Source organism: Balaenoptera borealis (genome assembly GCF_965194805.1).
Source record: "Balaenoptera borealis genome assembly, chromosome: 13".
In the NCBI taxonomy this organism is placed as follows: Eukaryota; Metazoa; Chordata; class Mammalia; order Artiodactyla; family Balaenopteridae; genus Balaenoptera; species Balaenoptera borealis.
In genome coordinates this window covers 102,504,973-102,524,996 of record NC_138870.1, presented here as the reverse complement: position 1 = coordinate 102,524,996, position 20,024 = coordinate 102,504,973, and the positions used below count along the sequence as shown (strand labels likewise).

Here is a 20,024-nt window from a genome sequence, read left to right as displayed (position 1 = left end):
GGCTGCCAGGGGCTAGGGGAGTGACTGCTAAGGGGTAGGGGGTTGCCTTCTGGGGTGGTGACAGTGCCTTGGAACTTGATAGAGGTGGTGGTTGACCAACATTGGGAATGTACTCAATGCCACAGGACTTTAAAATGGTTAACATTCTGCAATGTGAATTTCACCTCCTTAAACAAATAAACAATCACACTGATGACACCCAGGCGAAGAGAGAAAGAGCCCAGCAAGTGCCCCCAGTTCCTGCAGGGTGCTGGGAGATTAATTACAAGGCACCCTCAGGGGACCGCTCTGAGGACACAATGTTGCAATAAAGCACCCTGCCGAGTCCAGCACACAGTAGGTGCTCAATTCACATCAGCTCCTGTTTCCTCCTCTGAGTGCACCCGGTCTTCCAGAAACAATAACAACAGTCATCCCCACGTGTGCAGCCTTTCTCCCCTCGGAGAGGGGGAGAAAGGTGTTTTATACCCCATGTCATGGGTGTGAAGACTGAGTCTCAGAGAGGCAGAATGTCTCCCCAAGGTCACACACGGGCTGTGGCTGCAGTCAGGACCCGGTGGGCTTGGCTCCCGGCCTGCCCGGCCTACTTAGCAGCCTGCCTGGTCCAGGCACCCTGGGGTGGAGGGAGCCGGGGGTCTGCAAGTGATGGGAAAGCCTCAGTTGTCTGGGAGTTGGGATCTGCTGCTTGGGGGCAGCTGTGGACAGTCCCAAGTTGGTGACTGTCAAATCCACGAAGGGTCTGTGTGTCTGATTCCGAGGCACAGAGAGGCGTGGTTCTTGCATTCCACGGGACTGTTGATTCATGGAACTTGTGATCCCGTGGTTCTTGCAATCCCGTTCCTGCAAATTCAAGCTGAGGGGGCACGGGTGTGTGTGCCTTTTCAAGCTGGAATCCTGTGTGCAGGTCAGTGGAACATGGTCCTTGAGGGCAGGGCTCTGTGCTTTGGGCCCTGGCGGGCAGAGCTTGGCAGGAGGTGGGCTCCTGGAACACGCCCGCTGGCCGAGGGACTGAGTGGGGAGAGTGGCAGGCGCGGGCTGGCGGGAGCCTGCCAAGGGGTCTCACCTCCTGGGCATCGTCTCCCCCCTGCAGAGCGCTGTCGTCCGTCGTGGCCCTGGGAGCCAACATCATCTGCAACAAGATCCCTGGCTTGGCCCCGCGGCAGCGTGCCATCTGCCAGAGCCGGCCCGATGCCATCATCGTGATTGGGGAGGGGGCGCAGATGGGCATCAACGAGTGCCAGTACCAGTTCCGCTTCGGACGCTGGAACTGCTCCGCCCTCGGCGAGAAGACTGTCTTCGGGCAAGAGCTCCGAGTAGGTAAGGGCGCCTCCGGGCTTGCGGGGACCCCGCCTTCGGGGCTTTGGGTGCCTGGGGGCCAGGCCACCGGCCCACCCACTGAAGGCCAGGCCAGGCGGCCCACGCTCGCTTTTCTACACCCACTGGCTGATTTCTTTGCTGTAACAGCACTTCTCTGGGTCTGGCCTGCTGGAGACCCGGACCTGGCCTGGCCCTCTGGGACACAGCCGCGTCTGGAACGAGGGAGGTGTCGACAGGAGCCAGCCTGTGTGGATGGACGAGGCCCTTGCTCCGGGCTGTCAGGCTGGGGGACACCGTCCCGCGTGGACGTGAGCGGGCAGGATGGTGGTGCCGCGGTTAGAGGCACGCCGTGCTGATGCGCGGCAGCTGGGTGGCCCTAGGCACGAGGCTTTGTCTCTCCATGTCTCTGCGTCTGTGTCTGGAGATGGGATAACAGTAGTGGTTCCTGCAGCGGGTGGCTGGGGGGCTTGATGCGAAAGGTGCCCGGCCCACAGGAAGTGCTGGATGATTACAGCTGTGGTTCCGAGAGTGGAAGGGACTCTGGGCAGAGGGAGCAGCAGGGCGTAGCAGTGTGACAGGTGGGGGCAGGGAGGAGTCCGGCTGGAGGGAGGGCAGGGCTGGGGGGTTGTGCAGGGGGAGTTTGGACGGCCTCCGATTCCACGGGCAGTGGCACATCCAGATTTCTGCGGGCCGAGCCCCCCCGCGCTTTGCACAGTCCCTGGGCCGCACGCCCCGCTCCCTGTCCTCACGGCCCCGGGGGAGGTTCCCGTGTGTCCATTTTACAGGGAAGGAGACTGAGGAGTGAAAGGGAGAAGTGGGACTTGCGGAGCCTGACCTGATTTGGAGCTGCTATGTGACCTTGGGCCTGGCCCTCGGGGCTTTGGGGCCTCAGTTTCCTCGTTTGTAACCTGAGCTCTGAGCGAGCGGGCCCTTATCTGGGTCCCCAGCGCCTCTCCCAGTGCCTGTGTGCAGTAGGTACTTAATAAACAGCTGTTGAACGAGTGAGGGTGGGGATGGTGAGACGACCTGGCCGCCCCCCCAAGGCCATTGTGAGGGTCAGAGGGCAGAGAGTGATACGGGGACACAGTGCGGGGCATACGGGGCTGCCCTGTTATCCCAGACCCCAACCTGCGGGCACAGGTGAGCCTCCAAACGTGTGATTACAGCAGGTCCTTCCATTCCCAGAGGGCCAAGGAGCCTGGGCCTTTCGAGCGGAGTCACAGCTGGCGGGACTGAGGCCAGAGCTGAGCTCTGCAGGGCTTGGAACGCCTGCGTGGGGCTGGGGGAGGCACAGGGAAAGCCCCCAGGGGCTTCTTTGCGGTGAGCAGCCTGTGGGTGCCACCTGGCACAGCCAGGAGGGTGGCACCTCCCCCTCCCGAGGGCCCCACCACCCAAGTGCATCTTCCTCCCTCCAGGTGCCAGCGGAGAGGGTGGGACTGCCTGCCCCGTCCCCCGCAGTTGGGAGGGCATGGGCACCGGTGCCCGCTTCATGCCAGATGCCCACCTGCCTGCCTGGCACTCCCCGTCCTCTTCCCCTTCCTCCCCCCCAGAACCCTGGGCTCCGAGGCAGCTGTGACCATCCCCACTGCACAGCTGAGGACACTGAGGCCAGGGGAGTGGTGCGGTGGCCGGTGGCCACACGGGGGAGCTGGGTTCAGACCCCCTTTCTGGTAGCCCTCCCTGCCTCCCTGTGCAAAGGGGGATGGGCAGTGGACCTGGTCCTGTGGCCTGAGGACAGGGGGGAGCTTGCCCTTCATTTAGGACCTCAAGACATAGGCGGTGAGGGAGACCTGGCCTCTTTTATCCTCTCCTCAGGGTCAGGCCCCAGGCAGGGAGTTCACCAGTAGTACCAGTAGTAAATGCCGGGCTCCTATGCACCCTTCAAAGCCCAGAGGAGTGGCGTTGGCCCCCCTGCCAGCGACCGGCCCCCGCATAGGGGACCCACATCACTTTCCCTGAGAGCAGCCCCTGGTGCTGTAAGGATCTCGGCTTACAGCTCACAGCTGTTCCTTCTTGGAGTCTAGCCCTCTGCCCACAGAGAGGAGGGGTGCCTACAGCCGAGGATGGGCTGATGCAGAGGGTATAAAGTCCCCTTGTGCAGGTGGGGCTGCTCTGTGACATTCTTCACGCCCTGAGCTCCCCTTGGGATCAGGCGTCTCAGGCTCTGCTTCTAGAGAGCCCACCTAGGACACCCCCTCTCACTTTCACGAGCATTTCAGAGGCAGAGTTTTTGGCAGATATGTCCACACCCACTGTCCCCGTCCCTCATTTTCTCACTCCAGTCACCCCTGTCCCGGCCATTAGTGACCTTGGTGTGGCCGATTGACCCTCTTCCTTGGCTGGGCCCCAGCTCACCTGGGCTTCCTCTAGCCTCTGGTTGCTCCTTCCCAGCCCCGCCCCAATCAGCTCTCCCCCGGCGTCAAGACCATCATGGCCGCGCCCTGTGGACCACTCGGCGCGGCTGACCCACGGGAGCCTCTGGTCAACACGCTCAGCATCTTGCTGCTGAAATCTCCATCCTCAGCCTCCCCTGCTGGCCTCACCACCCAGTCGTCCAGCAGAAACCTGGAGTTGTCTCCTCTGTCCATCCCCCCGCTCTGCCCCATGGCCACTGCGGGCCTGCCTCTCTGGCCCTCCTCTGGCAGCTGTCAGTTCCTCCCTTTGCCTCCTTCCCAGCCCCGTCCATGCCATGTCACTCCCTTCCTCCAAAACCTACAGTAGCTCCCTAGTGCCCAGGATAAAGTTAGCTTCCTAGCTTGGCGTCTGAGTCGCCCCTGCCTCCCTCCATCCCTTCTCGAAACTAGAGCTTTAGCCTTCGCTGACTTCCTTCTCTTCCCCAAGCCTGCTGGGCCCCTTCCCTCCTGTGGGACTTTGCTCCTGCAGCTTCTCACCCTGGGAGGCCCTTCCCCTCTGCCTGCTTATTCACATCTGATTTCCCCGCTGGCCTGGCCGGGCAACGCCTTTTTTCACCCCTCCTGGCTCTTCCTCATCCACAGCCGGGCTGAAGTCACACCCTGGTGCTTCATCCCCCCGGGTCTGTCAGCCCCGGACCAGCTCAGCACCTGCCTAAGGCTCTCTCTGCTCTCTGCCCCCGGTGGGTGGGCTTCGTAACACCCAGACTGTCTCCCGACCAGGCTGAAGCCCTCCCTGGCTCCTCGCTGCCCTCCGAGGAAGGCCCAGCTCTCAGCCAGGAGGGCCCTGGCTGCAGGCTGAGCTGGGCTGAGTCCCGCAGGCAGCAGGAGTGCCTCTGCGTGCCGTGATGGTGGTCTGAGCAGGCCCCTTGCTCCTTGCAGGGCTCAACTCCTGGGAGTCACAAGCAGGAAGTCGGGCTGAGCAGCGAGGCCAGCCCATGTAAGAGGCATGCAGGTGCCCCGGGCACGGGATCGGAGCCGGGCCATGGGCTGGCAGGCAGCCACTCGAGCGGTGCCAATTAATGATTGGCCCTGAGAGGGGGGATGGCCTGGGTGGGTGGGACAGGCCCCCTTCAGGCCCTGCCTGTGACCTTGGGCCGTGCCTAGATCTTGAGAGCTGAAGGCAAACCCTTTAAAGGCGCAAATCAATGCCTGTGCAAAGTTCCAGCTCCTTTCCCAGCACCTGGTGCTGTTGCTTGTATGCTTCCAGGGATGGGGAGCTTACTACTCCACATAAGATAGATCTTTCTTATGATGACCCTGTGCCGGCTTTGCCCTGGGGCCCTCTGGGTGCCAGTTGCTGTGCTTCCTCTGGGGAGTTGAGGCCCACTCTAATCCTCCCTCCACCAACGCGGTCTCCCCTCATGCCTGGCGGCCTCCACCCTCTGGCCACCCGAGCCCACCCAAGCCTATTTCCTCCCCTACAGAGCGAGGCTGGGCCACCCTGACCCTTCCTACCCGTCTCTTCCGTTACCTGGAAATGAGCTTGTGGGGGTGGGGTGCGTGAATGTGTCCCCAACTCAGCTGTCTTCTTCCATGGGGTGCGGGAGGAGGACGGGGAAAACGTGAGAGTCAGGGGTGAACCTCGTATTCCAGGGACACCCGTTAGAAACTCAGGGCCCCCAGGGATCCCGAGCAAGGCAGGGCATTTCTAACAGGCGCCATAACGGAATGAGGACTGTTGTCGAGGGCTTCCTTGGTGGGGTGATGTGTCCGTTGAGACCCGAGGGAGGATCAGAGTGACCCAGACCCGCCTGAAGGTGAGAGCAGGGAAGGGGGCTCCAGGTGGAGGGAACAGCATGTGCCAAAGCCCAGAGGCCAGAAAGCGGACGGTATTTTCCAGGAACTGTGGGAGCGTCTGGAGCAAACGGGAAGGTGGGGAGACCGGAGGCGGCAGGAGGGGTCACGGCTGGAGGGCTGTGGGCTGAGGTGTGAGCGCTTTGAAGGCCAGGAAGGCACAGGTGGGTCTGGGCAGAGAGGGGCTCCTGCCGCCCACTGCCCCATCTCTGCCTGAGCCCAGCCCCTTGGGACCCACTGGCACGGGGCATGGGGGCTGCAGCTGCGTGCACTCGGGCCCCCGCCCACCCCGAGCTGCCATGGAACACTGAGTCCCGCCCATCACGTGCCGCTCGGACATGACCAGGCATAGGGGCCACCCCTAATCCTGCCTCACGTGGCGCCCGTTTGTTCTGTGGGTGAGATTTGCGTTGGGAGCAAGCCCTCAGCCTCCTGGCTGCCTGCAGTAGGGGCTCAGCAAAGGCCCTCGGTTTCTGGACAATCTGAGGGAGCAGAGTGACCTACCTCTGAGTGTCTGAAAGGCGAGGGTCTGGGGGCTTCCAGGTCGGCCACTGGCCGGGGCCTTGGGGGAGAAAGGGCAGCTCCCAGGCCCTGTGCACCTACTGCATGCCCAGCCCCCTGCCCGGGGCTTGCAGACCAGGCTCAGGGAGGTCCGACGTGAGTCCCCAGGAGGGACGAAGGCTGCACTGTCCACTCTGGGGGCACAGGCCACCGCGGGCAGGAGAGCACTTGAAATCTGGTGCGTGCAAACTGCGACGTGCCGTTGAGTGTAAGATACATGACAGATTTCAAAGACTTGGAGAGAAAAAAAGCAAGTATAATAGCTCTTTAATGATCTTTTAAAATTAAGATGTAGAAATGGTAATATTTGGATATATTGGCTAAATAAAATATGTTACCAAATTTAAGTTCACCTAATTATCTTCACTTTTCTTTATGTGGCAACTAGAAAAGTTAAAATGACCTGCGTGGCTCGTGTGAGACTTCTGTTGGTGGCACTGCTCTCAGAGGGGTCAGGAGTTGCCCGGAGTCACCCTGGTCAGGGGCAGAGCGGACATTTGAACCCACGTCTGACCGTCTTCTCCCAGGACGCCGTCCTCCAGCTCGGCTGAGGGCAGGGGGTCGCTGACCAGCTGCTTCCTGGGGCAGCGCAGGGGCGTGAGGGTGGCTTCCTTTGGCAGCCCCTGTAACTGCTCAGCCGCAAGCTCCGAGCGCCTGCTGTCTGCCAGGCCAGGGCCAGGGCGCTGGCAGTGGAGTGAAGGCCACCCAGCCCTGCTCTCGGAGCCTTGCACCCAGGACGCCCTGGGGGAGCCGACGGGGCTGGACTGGGAAGCCTGCCTGGGCCCCGGCCTCGCACCGGGCACGCCCTCTCGGCCCACAGGCCCCAGCTCTGAGGGACACACAGCTTCGTCCTGTCTGTCCTGGTCACTCCCCACCCCCACCCCCGTCCCGGGGGCCCAGCCTGAGGCAGCAGAGCAGACATTGTCGAGGCTCGAGGCTCGGGGTCCCGGCAGCCAGGACACTGGGGAGAACTGGGGCCTCGAATGTCAGGATCAGAAAGACTTTCCTGGAGGCAGGGCGCCCCAAGCCCACTCCTGGTTCAGGATGTGACGAGCCTTGGTCGCTCCAGGTGGCCCTGGCTCTGGCCCCCTGCACCGGAAGGCCAGCTTGCTCCCGGGAGCAGTGGATCCGAGGCGACCAGGCTCTGGACCTGCCAGTGGTGAGCAGCTGGGGGCTTAGGCTGGGCGCTGGTTGATCCCTCCACCTGGCTCCTCTAGGTCCGCCTGGAACTCATCCAGGATGGGAATTTTCCACCTTCACTGGCAGGGCCCGGACAGACAGGACAGACTGTGGTGGGGGGGATGGGGTCTGGGAGGGGGAGGGCGCTGCCGCGGTCCCACCGTGTGACCCTGGGCACGGCCTCCCATTCTCCGGGCCCCCGTCTACCCACCCGCACCAGGGCTGAGGCTGGGGCCCCAACGCTAGCAGGACTTGGGGGGCGTCTCTCCTCAGAATAGGGGCAGGAAGACCCTCTGCTTCCTTGGCACGCACATCTGCCCAGGGCTCCACGGACAAGGGGTCCAGGACGCCGGGCTCTGGTCCACCGAGCAGGACACAGATCCCAGGTGGGCGGGCCTCCACCCCCGGCCTCCAAGGGCAAGGCCTGGCCCAGACTTCGGTCCGTCTCCACCTGGGACCACTCCTGCCGCCACTGTGGGACCACCATTCCTTCCAAGGGCGCTGCGGCCGGGCCCTTGCACAAACACCACTCGCTCCTGGTTCCCTTGTCCGCACAGCATAGATGGGGAGACTGAGGCCCACGGAAGCCTGTCTTGGCCAAGGTCACACGCCGGTGAGAACTAGAGATCTGAACCCACGGTTCAGCCCTGTGCCCCGGCGGGGGTCCGGGAACCGGCTGGTGGGGACAGGGGGCAGCTGCGGGGGGGCGGGGAAGGGGCTCTGGTTCCATCCGTCCCCCCTCACAGGCAGTGGCTGATTTTGCCGCAGGCCCGACGAAGGAGGGAGTGGTCTGAGGGCAGGTTGCCCGGGGCTGACCTCCCTAAGGAGAGCGGCCGCAGAAGAGGCCTTGCCAGCCTCCCCAGAGCCACGGGGCAGGGGTGGAAGCTCCTGGAAGGCCAGCCCAGCTGGGGACGCAGACCCCTGGGCCCTGGCTGCCCCTCGCCACGTGGCCCTGGGCCAGGCCCCCCGGGCCCAGCCGGAGCACGACCCCCCTGGAGGGCCGCTGCGGGTGTGAGGGCCCCGCTGGGTCAGAACAAAGGCCGCGGGCGCGGGTGTGCCGGCGTGTTCGGACCTGGCACGACTGTTTCCAGTGCTCTGTTTATGACAACGGCAGGGAAGAGCTTAGCGTGGAGACACTGACTCAGCCGGGGACGAGCCGGGGCGGCGGCTGGGACGGGGCCGGAGAGAGCCAGGGGGACAGAGAGGGACAGAGGGACGTAGAGAGAGAGGCAGAAGCTGAGAGGGAAGGACAGACAGAGACCTACAGCAAGAGGGACACGGAGAGGGCAACACACAGGCACACGCAAGTGCACGCACACAGCGCCAGCGCAGGCCTTCGCCCGTCCCAGGCCCAGGGTCCAGGCCGCTCTGAGATGGGTGATAAAAGCAGCCCCCGCGCCCTGAGCACGTCCTCACCCACGCGGCGCTGGACCCCGCGAGGTGGGTGATGTTATCGCCTCCCTTTAGCAGGTACAGGAGGAGGCACGGGGGTGCAAGGCAGCCTCTCGAGCAGGCACTCAGCCGAGCGCGGGTCGCACCCCGGTGGTGGTCCAGGCCAGGCCCCCCACCCCGCCAGAATCCTAGGTCAGGATGGCAGGGGGCCTGGTGGGGCGGGGCCTCTGGGTTTCTGACCCTTCAAGTGCACAAATGGGGATTTGGGGCCTGGTGGGCCTCGAGGCATCTCTGGGCTCCCCTGCCTCCCCCGTTCCCCCGGCCTCTCCACCTCGCCCCGTGTGTGCTGGGATGCAGCTCGGGCAGGGGGTGCATGCCCAGGCCCCATGACTGAGCCAAGGCTGGGACACGGGCGCTGCACTGCCCTGCTGGGGGACCCCAGGAGCTGCTGGTGTGGCCTAGGGTGTCTCCTGGCCTCCCTGGCCTCCATCTCTCCACCTGTAAACTGTGGGCAGGGGGAGGTATTCTCCCACCCCTTCTAAGCTCCTGGGAGCCTGAGGGCTGAATGGGGTGGTGGTGGGGGTCTCAGAGGAGCGGGGGAGCCCACCAGCTGGCAGTGTCCCACTGGCCGGGCCAAGGACTCGGGACGCCCACCCTGTCCCATGTCCAATGTCGGTCACAGCAGCACCCTCTAGGGGCTTTTCATCTTTGTAGAATAAAATCTAATATCGTCCCCACGGGCTCCCAAAGTCACCATGGAGTGGCTGTCTCTCCTGCATCAAACCACACACATGCGGCTCATTCCCTCCCTGTGGCCTTAGCATTGCTGTTCCCTCTGCCTGAACACTGTTCCCTGCACCTTTGCATGGCTCATTCCTCTTGTCATTTAGGACTCACCTTTGGCATTCTTCTTTTTTTTTTTTTAATTATTTTTCTATTTTATTTATTTATTTATTTATTTATTTATTTATTTGGCTGTGTTGGGTCTTCGTTGCTGCACGCGGGCTTTCTCTAGTTGCAGCGAGCAGGGCTACTCTTTGTTGCGGTTCGGCATCCTTCTTGAGAGGGGCCCGCACTGGTCATCCTCCACCCAAGTCCCTCCCTACAGCCACCCATCCTGCTGTCCCCTCCGTGGTTCTGACCGAGGCCCTCTGCCTGCACTCCCTGTGAACCCCCTCCCAAGTCCACTAGTCCCCTGGGCTGTGATGTGTTAGTCTTGTCCTGCTGTATGCTTGGCCATAGGCTTGGGGATGGGTAGGGGCTGAGGGCCTCATCCCTGGGGCCCTGGGGTTGGCCAGGAGGGCAGGCCATGCTTGGTGCTGGGATGGTAGCAGAGGAGTGAGGGAGGGAAGGGTGAGAGATGGAGTAGGGTGCCCGGGCGTGACACATGCAAGCCTGGGTCTCAGGCCTGGTCAGTGAGGGGGGAGACAGACTGTGTGGTTTCCCTGTTCTGGTGGGTGCGGGGGGAGTGGTCTGAGCATGGACTCTGGGGTCCTGGGTCAGATCCCAGCTCTGTGGTCAGCCTGCCATGAGACCTTGGGCCAGTCACCTGCCTCCTTTGAGCCAAGCATCCTCACTGTGAGGTGGGGCCCCTGTGAGGGTTTAAATCGAGTAGGACAGGTTGTATGCAATCCCCTAAAACCATCAGATGCTGTATGTTTTTATAACAGCTTTATTGAGATATAACTCATATACAGTACAATTCAGGCATTTAAAGTGTACTATTCACTGGTTTTTAGTGTAGTCATAGGTTGTGCAACCATCACCATAGTCAATTTTAGAACATTTTCATCACTCCAAAAAGAAACCCTTAGCGATCATCCTCCAATCCCCCTCGCCCTTGGCAACACTCATCTGCTTTCTATCTCTGTGGATTTACCTATTCTGGACATTTCATATCAATGGAATCATACACCACGTGGCTTTTGTGTCTGGCATCTTTCACTGAACATCATGTTTTCAAGGTTCATCCATGTCGCAGCCTGTGTCAGTACTTCGTTCCTTTATATGGCTGAATAGTGTTTCATTGTGTGGAGAGACCACAATTTCTTTATCCATTCATCCGCTGCTGGACATTTGGGTTGCTTCCTCCTTTTGGCTATTGTGAATCATGCTGCTATGAGTATTCACATATAAGTTGTCGTGTGGACACGTGTGTTCATTTCTCTTGGGTACATAGCTAGGAGAGGAATTGCGGGGTTAAATGTTAATAGTAACTCTGTATTTAACATTTTGAGGAACCTCCGAACGGTTTCCATAGTGGCTGCACCATTTTCCCTTCCCGCCAGCAGTGCATGACGGTTCTGATTTCTCCACGTCCTCGTCAGCACTTGTTAGTGTCTCTCTTTTTATTTTAGCCATCCTAGTGGGTGTGAAGTGCTGTCTCATTGTGGCTTTGATTTGCATTTCCTTGATGGCTAATGACGTTGAGCATCTTTTTTTGTGCTTAATGGACATTTTTATACCTTCTTTGGAGAAATGTCTATTCGGATCCTTTGCCCATTTTAAACTGGGTTGTTCGCCTTTTTATCACTGAATTGTAGAAAATGCTGTGTTTTTTCAAAGAGGGGCGAGTACAGGTTGGCAGAGAGGCAGGGTTTGACAGATCTGAGCTGTGTTGGCCACGAGCACAGGAACACACACAGGAGCACACACTTGCTCACACTTATAGGAACTGCATTTGTGCAAACGTAAGTCCAGGCATATGCCCAGGGACACGGGCATGGGGACACGTGCAGAGGTACACACGCATGGATGCCTAAACCTGTGTACACCCACGGAGAGCCCATGTGTGGTGTGTCCCACACATGTGGGCATGAAGCTCAGGCCAGCGACCCCTCTGTGTGCTGGGGCCAGGCCTGCCCTCCCGGGACCGCGCGTGGGTCCTCTGACACGGCGACTTGGCCGTATCAGAGCAGTTATCCTTATTTTGCAAAGTGGGGACATCGAGACATAGAAAGGCCCCTTGATTGGTCCAAGGTCACCCAACTGGCCAATTTTAGGGTCTGGACTTGAACTCGAGGTCTCAGACTCTGAGCCCCTTCTCTGGGGCTTTGACCTCACCTCAGTCATTCCGGAATGTCAGGTCTGGGCTCCCCCACTTCCTGAGCCACCGTGTGACCTTGGGCAGCGTGCTGCCCCTCTCTGGGCCTCAGACTCCTTGTAGCGTAGCACTGGATGGTCCCCGAGGCCCTCCCAGCCCCTAGGTTCCGGATCCCCAGCTCCCCTTCTCAGAGCGATCCAAGTGCCTTTCTCACCTTGCCTCCCCAGGCCTGCAGTTAATCAGGTCATTATGAGCTCAATCCGGGCTTTTTGTGGCTTTCTAAAGATAGTGTGCCAGGCCCCTCGGGATGCTAGGAAGTGGCAGTGGCTTTGAGTGGACACTGGGGAGGGGGGTGTGTGTGCCTGGGGCCTGGGGAGGGCGGGCACAGCCCCCAGCTCTGCCCTGGGAGCGTGAGGGGACCTCTGTTCTGCCCAGGCCCCCGCATGACCCAGGAGCCACACCTGTCCCCTCCAGCAACTGCTCACAAAGATCTGCCTGGTCTCCAGCGTCCTCATCGGGGTCAGGGTGAGGGGACGGCCGGGTGGGCTAGGCCCTGCTGACCCAGGAAGACCCCCTTTCCCTGGGAGTCAGGTCTGGCAGGCACGGAGCAGGGCAGTGGGGGGCGGTTAAGTTTGAATAACCAAGAGCAAAGAGAGAGCAGAGCTGGATGGCCCCTGAGTGGCCAGCGCCTCAGTTTACCCATGGGGCAGTGGTCTCTGAGGGCTTGGCTGTTCTGGATTCATCCAGAATAGGCGTGGAGGGGGCAGCTGGGCAGGCCGACGGGGAGGAGGCTCTGGACCGCACGGAGAGGTGCCTGGGCCTGTCCTGGAGCCCCGCACTGTACCTGGTCTTCCCTGGCCCGCTCAGTATTTGGGGATGCTGAGGGCGATGCCCATTTGTCCTGTTTGCTCTTAGAGCTGCTCCTGGGGCCGTAGGGCAAATGGGACACAGGCTCAGAGAGGGTTTGTGACTTGCCTGGGGCCGCACAGCAGGTGTGAGAATGCAAGTCCAAGGCTTTCTTGCCTGCTTCTCCCTGAGTCTCCCCGTACCTCCCTCTCTGCTTTCCCGAAAACTCGGGCCGGGGGCCCCGCATGGCTAATGGAGCCCACCTTGACCTGTCAGGTGCCAGATGCAGACTGCAGGACCCCGCTGCTGGCTCTGGTGTCTGAGGGTACAGATCCACGCTGGGATGGCTCTGGATCCCAAGAGGGGCCCCCGGACCTCCCAAGTCCGAAGTGTACCCCCAGGACAGCTGCTGGCCCCAAACAGACCATCCACGCTGCCTTCACGCAACTCCCCACCCTCATCACCAGACAGATCTGGAGCAGCCGCTGTGCTCAGATGGCCATTACTGCTACTGCCTGGAGCAAATCACTTCCCGCCTTTGAGGCTCAGTGTTCCCACCTGCGAGACGGGTCGCATCAAGAGGATCTATTCCGTGGGTGGTCGTGGAGATAAAAGAAGGTGATGAATGTAGTGCGTCCAGCCCCAGCCCTGCTCACATGAAGACTCAGGGAATAATGCTGCAGGGTGGGCGTACCTGGGAGAATCAGACATGGATCCTACCACCACCGCTGCAGCCCGCAGGCACCTGGCAGGAGCCCAGAGGAGGGCCCTCACCCCAGTGGGGCTTCCGGGAGCAGGGGGCCTCCCAGCTGCGTCCAGAGCCTGGGTGAGCTGCAGACACATGGGCACGCAGGCAGGGTTCCCAGCAAAGAGGGGGCCGGCGTCCACCAGGGCAGGCAGCAGGGAACCAGCCTGCTCCGATTCCAGAACAGTGGTGTGGACCAGCTGTTGGACTTGGCCAAGTGGGGCTTGATGGAGTGGTGGGTGGGACGGCTGGGGTCAGGCTTCCAGGGCTTGAGGGCATCTCTGAGGCTTGGGGAGCCATCGATGTTTGCTGGCCAAGGCGCACGGGTTCAAGGGGCTTCTTTCTAAATCTATGCACTGGCTCCTTCTCACGCTGGAGGACACGCAGGCGACACGCCAGGGATTCCAAGCCGGCCCCAGTGGTGATTTGGGGAGGGGCCCGTCTCCTCCCTCCATGTCAGGCACACTGTGACCTGGGGCAAGTAACGAAGCATCCAGGTCTGTGAAATGGGGCCACGGGGCTGTCGTGAGCATTAAATAAGATGCATGTGCAGAGTGCGGGAGCGTGGGAACCCCTCCATCCAGGACCCCACCTCATCCTCCTCGGTTCTCCCTAGACTACAACTCTCTCACTGCTTGCCTCCCCCTTGTCTCCATGGTGAGATGAGAGGGTTTGGCTCATTAAAAGCAAATAAAAAAGGAATTAGTGGGAGCGGCAGCCCGGTGAGTAACTGATGAGTAACCGGGTCTGAGCTGAGCTCGGGCAGAAACCAGGCGGGAGCAGAAAGGCTGGGAGGGAGGGTTCTGTGAAATGCCCTCCAAACACATCGGCCTGGCCTGGGCGCCTGCTGGCCTGCTTGGGGGCGTTAGGATGGAGGACGTGGGAGTCCCCCATCTGGCTGCTGACAGAGAGGGAGAGCGTTTGGGGAAGAAGAGGGTCACGGGCAGCGGCAGGTCCAGGGCCTCCGAGGGCACGCCACACCATGCTCGCTTAGGCAGGGCTTGGTTGTGGCACCTTTAACGCCGTTGGCCTGGCCTCTTGGTGTGATTACACAACTGGTGGAGATTTCTAACCCCTTGCTAGGCGCCTAGCTTGTGACACGCCCACTCTGAGGCTAGCTCTACCTCCCCAGAGCTCCCAGCCAGCGTTCCCCTGCCGCGAGCGCCCCCGCCGCCACTGCACGCCTGGGGTCCACAGATGGTCCAAGTGCAGCATCTCCTCCGCAAGGGGGCTGTGCACACCTCTTCTCCTGCCTCCTCCTGCCCAAGGTCACTGAGCTGCACAGGGGCCAAGCTGGGGGCAGGATGGCCTCCGGTGACCTGCGCCCCAGGCCCCGAGTCCCTCCATCTGCCTCGCTGGGCTTTGATTCCACTGCCTGGGTTCGAGTCCTGCTTCAGCCCCTAACACCTGGTCTCATAACTTGTGTGCCTCAGTGTCCTCTCCTGTGAGATGGGAATAAGGATGAAACCTGCCTTGCACGACTGTCGGGACAGTTCGATGAGAACACGTGTTAAGGGTTAGAGGGGTGCTGGTGCTGTGACAGCAGGTGAGTGATGGCGTGAGGAGGAGAGAAGCGCAGCTCTGCTAATCCACTTTCTAAACAGTTCCAGGACCCCACCCCTCGTGTAGCCAGAGTGAGCTCCAAGATCCAAACCCTACAGCCTCTTGCCGCAGCACCTGCACAGAAAGTGCCCTCTGCTTCATGGGACATCTCTGGCCACCCACAAGCTGGCTCCCTGGGACCTCGGCCACCTCTTTTCTTATTGCTCTTGATCTCAGACTTGCGCCAGCAACAGAAAGCCATTTCACACCTCTGCACCTCTGCTCCTGCTCTGTGTGCACCAGGAGTGCGCACCTACCACCTACGCGCCACACAACTATACACTCACACGCTCACATACTCAGAAACCATGTACTCAGTCACACACATCACGTACACACACTCTCACGCGCTCATGGGGAGTTAACTCATACTTCTTGGTAAGATTTAAGATGTCACCTCCTGCAGGAAGCCTTCCCTGACTCCACCCCCCGCCCCCCCTTAGAGAGGCAGGTCAGGGCATTCTTGGAGGTTCCATTGTTCCCTGTGCCCCTCCTCGCAGAGCACTGTGGTCCCCTCCTCTCCTGGAATCCCCCCATGAGTTCACCGCTGTTCCCCCGCCCGTGCGCAAGCTTGTCGCAGGCCCTGCTGGGCTTGGGTGACACCAAACCAACAGCGAGGAGTTCAGTAACCCACTCTGCACCATCCTCTCCCTGTCCCTGTGTCTGTCTGGTGCTCCCGGCTGGTGGCCTGGACGGTGCAGGGACCAGGGCTCCTCGGTGATCCTCCAAGAGCCACTCACTGTGCTGAGAGAGGCTTCTTACAGAGCGGTGGCAGCAGAGCGGTCCCCGCGCGGGAGGTGGGAAGTGTGGGCAGGAAGGGCCCACCCGGGAGGAGGGGGTGGATGTCCAGCAAGGCCCTGGGAGGGCAGTGCCGCCCTGTGCCCTTTGCAGACCCTGATCTTTCCGGGGAGGAAGGGATGCCCGACACCACCTTCCCGTCAGCTCTTCTCAGAGGATGGAAGTTTCCAGGAAGCTATGGCCCCCTCCGAGACAGCAGAGGCCAACCAAAGCCTCCTCTGCCCTGGGCCCCTGCGACCAGAAGGTCTCACCCTGGTCCTCATCCTGAATGGGAGAAACCCCGGGAACAGGGACCCCAGATAAGTGAGCCCCCCAGGGAACAGGGACCCCACCGAGGGTGAGACCCCCAGGGTAGAGGAACTCACTGAGGATGAAGACCACCCCGGGGACAGGGACCCCACCCAGGGTGGGCCCCGCCACCCTGGGGACAGGGACCTCCCTGAGGGTAAGCCCCCCAGGGGAACAGGGACCCCATCTAGGTGAGCCCCCCCCAGCTGGTTGGTGGGTGAGGAGGTGGACCCCAGAGCACATAGTCAGCGCCCAGCACAGGGCTGGGCATGCAGCTGGTGCTCAGTGGATGTTTGTGGAATGGGCCTAACTTGACCCTCCACCCTCTCTCAGTCTGGGGGGATGACGCCAGCCCCCAACAATAGGGACGGCACCAAGCACACAGAGGGGCACGCTGCTGCTCGTGGGGCACAAACACAGGGCTTGTGCAAGGATGGGGTCGTGGGTTTCCAGTGGCCACACCTCGCTATTGCTGAGGGCAGTGCGATTCCCGCTCAGCAGAGCTCGGCTTTGGTCCAGGTGACATCACTGAGCTCTGTACCCATAGTGGCAGGTGCTGGGGACCACACAGACCCGGCCGTGGCCCGCAGGGAGCCTCTGTGCTCGTGGGCAAGGTGAGAGGGGCTCAAGAGACTGGGGCCAGGATGGCAGGATGCACAGGCTGGAGGCTGTGGAAAATAAAGAATGAGAGCTGGACCCGCTCATCTGAGGGGCCTTTGACCCGTGTGGAGCTGGCAAGTCCCAGTGGTAGGGCTAACCAGGTGGACAGTGTCGAGAGCAATGAGAGCGTCAGACCTGCCACTGAGGGAGATCGGGCAGCCCGGGCTCCCTTCTGGCTGGTGGTCTGGGAAGGCTGCCTGGAGGAGGAGGCATTGGAACTGGCCTTGGAAAGTTGTTAAAATTTGGGCATGAAGGGGAAGGAAATTACACCGAAAAGACCAGGAACCCTCCAGGAGCATGTGAGCAGCACCGGATTTGAGTTGTTCTGGGTGGCGGATGGGGAGAGGGGGCTGGGGGGTCCAGCTGGACATGGACTTCAGGCTTGGACGGCAGGCCTTCCCTTCTCAGCTCAGGCAGAGGAGAGGGAGGGAAAGTGTGTGTGGGGGGGCGGTGCAGAGCTGCACTTTGCGCCTGCCTGGAGGGTGGCTGGCAGGTGAGGGAGGTCGGGAGGACCGGCACCCGAGTGTGGCAGTTCAGAGGCCCCTGAAGCAGGCAGGGGTGTTGGAGGAGAAGGGACATTCAGGAGGCCAGGGCCTGGTGATGGGGTGACAGTGGGTGGTTAGAGAGAGAGAGACAGACAGACAGACGGCAGCAAAGGGCCCTGGCGCCGCTCTGAGCTGGGGCAAGTCTGTCTGGCTCCTGGCTGGTGGGGTGGGTGCCCCCAAAAAGGATCAGCACAAGTGGCTGATTCATGACGAGCAGCGCTGGGAGGCTGACAGAGGCACAGACCCCAAACATCCCCTCCCAGGCGACCCCCCACTGCTGTCTCCCAGGAGGAAACTGGGCCCCTCCAGCCCAGGCTTTCGGGACAGGAAGAGAAGTGTCTTACATGCTGGTGGCAGGGCCGTGGCATGCATCGAGGGGTTCTAGCAGCCCCACTTTGCTGAGTGAGAAGCTCAGAGAGGCTAAGGGCTGAGCCCAGGGTCACACAGCCGGCCGGCAGCAGGACCAGGGCCCAGCACTGGGTCCCCTGAGCCCACCGGGCCGGGACCTGCGCGGCTTCACCGTCCGCACCCGTCCCCTCCCCGCAGGGAGCCGTGAGGCCGCCTTCACATACGCCATCACCGCAGCCGGCGTGGCTCACGCCGTCACCGCCGCCTGCAGCCAGGGCAACCTGAGCAACTGCGGGTGCGACCGCGAGAAGCAGGGCTACTACAACCAGGCCGAGGGCTGGAAGTGGGGCGGCTGCTCCGCCGACGTGCGCTACGGCATCGACTTCTCCCGGCGCTTCGTGGACGCCCGCGAGATCAAGAAAAACGCGAGGCGCCTCATGAACCTGCACAACAATGAGGCGGGCAGGAAGGTAGGGCGGGCACGGGGCGGGCACTGGGCGGGGCGGGGCGGGGCGAGCAGTGGGCGTGGCGGCGCGGGGCGGGCAGGCCTGGGTCAGGCGTGACGGCCGCGTTACCCAGGGACGGGGTGGACCTCGGAGCTTTGCGCTCCTCTGCTAGCCGAGGGAGGTGGTGAACTGAACCCTGAAAGTGCGGGGCGGGCAGTGCTAGCACAGGCCGTCACTTCTGTCCGTCCCAGCGGCCCGAAGAGGTGGGCCTTACTGTTCCCATTACAGAGGTTTGAAAACTGAGGCTGGGAGTGAAGTGATGCCCGCGGCCCCCAGCTGGAGGGCGGTAGGGGTGAGACAGGGACCCTGTTTGCACACAAGGCGGGAGCCGGGCCTGGCCTGGGACCCAAGGGTGAGGGGAGGCCCCTGGGCCACAGTCCATGTCCCTGCCCTGCTCTTAGAGGGGTCATGCCAATATACGAGGAAAGGCTTCCCGGAGGAGGCGGCCTTTGGCTCAAACTGCTGTGAGAGACTGGAGGAAGGGGTGTTCCCAGGAAGCAGGAACGGAAGGGCAGAAACTGAGCTGGGGGCTCTTGGGCAGCCAGCTTCATGCGTCGTGCGGGACGCAGAGTGGTGGGTGATAACCGAGGACATTCAAGCCGGGACGCACTGGGGAAGAAGTCAGGGCGAGTCCAGCCCCGCCCCTGGGAGATGAGGGCCCCAGATACTGGGCTGGGAGGAGCGGCCGCCATGGCGGCAAGATGGCCCGAGATAGGGTAGCCAGCCAAGCGGAACGCCTCTGGGTCTGGCTCTCCAGCCCGGGGGGCTGCACCCAGGGCGCCAGGGCCTGAGGGGCTCTGCAGGCTAGGGACGACTTGCCTTTCCAGGCAAAGAGTTGAAAATGCCCTCTGCCCCAGGGCCCAGAGCTGAGCTCATTCACTCTCGCTGCCCCTTCTGTGTGCCAGACGTTATGCTGGGCGCAGGGAGGAGTGAGACATAGCCTTGGCCGTGGGAGCTCCCACAGCTCCAACTGGGTCCACATGAGGGGAGCAGAGGCCGCACCCAGAAACAGTGAGAGCCCAGGGACCTGAGGGAGGGGTAGCAGTAGCTTCCGGGAGGCAGTGGTGTCCACGTGAGGCCTTGAAGGACGTACCAGAGCCGAGAAGAGCAGAGGCAGAAGGAGCTGGCACTTGCGAGGGGTGGGAGTGGGGGAGGGGTGGGGGAGGGGGTGCTGCAGATGGTTCCGGCTGGTGGGAGCACGAGGGGTGGTGACGCAGGGCCTGAGAAGTAAGCAGGGACCGGCCCACAATGGGCCTTGAACGCCAGGCCCAGGGTTTGACTTCACCCTGTAGATGCAGAGGTTGCCACGCAGCAGGTGGTTATTAAATTATTGTCAGATGAACACATGAATGAAGAAATGAGTGACAGCCTTTGTCTCCAAGGAGCTCACAGACAGCACGTAGGCCCCATTCTCTAGGCACAGGCAAACAGTGATCTGGGTCTGGGAGGGCAGAGGAAGGAGCGATTCACTTACATGGAGGCACCAGGAGGGCTCCCTGGAGGAGGAGGTGTGTCTGAACTCTCAACTGAACCAGCCTTTGAGCCTCTGCGGTGGCTTAGGTCTTGAGCAGGGGCTTTCCCACACCCCTGGGAGGATGGTCTCACTGTCCCCATTTTACATATGGGGACTTGGTGGCAGCAGGGGGTGGGTGGGAGGGGGTCCTGCCAATTGACAGGTGATGAAAAGGCATAAGGGAAATGGAGGCTAGCAGGATTGGGCCCCCAGGGAGACAGGAGGCATGACAACAAGGAGGCTGGTGAAGGGGCCCGGTCCTGCTCAGGGGGATGAGGATGGAAGAGGGTCAGCATGGTGGGGGTTTTGGACTGGGGTGAAGCCATGAACCTGGAAGACATGAACTGAGGAGAAGGAGATTGTCAGGGGCGGGGGGAGCAGATGGGCAGTGCGAGGGCCCGTCAGGGACAGGGCAGCCCCAGGAAAGGCCTCTAAAGTGGTCAGCAGCCGGGATTCTCCTGCCAGCGCTATCC

General features: G+C 61.5%; 1 protein-coding gene across 9 annotated transcripts in view; it reads left to right on the top strand.

Moving 5' to 3' along the window:
- The window catches only part of WNT7B (Wnt family member 7B), a 93,857-nt gene that overhangs the window by 25,252 nt on the left and 48,581 nt on the right, over positions 1–20,024 (top strand). For 3 of the 9 annotated variants that reach the window (XM_082350837.1, XM_082350842.1, XM_082350841.1), the window contains exons 2-3: positions 1,091–1,317; positions 17,731–18,002. In XM_082350837.1, the coding sequence (XP_082206963.1) occupies positions 1,091–1,317; positions 17,731–18,002 (499 nt within the window). Of the gene's footprint in view, positions 1–721; positions 905–1,090; positions 1,318–17,730; positions 18,003–20,024 lie in introns of those variants that run through there. The other 6 variants (XM_082350838.1, XM_082350840.1, XM_082350839.1 and 3 more) reach the window with 6 other exon arrangements.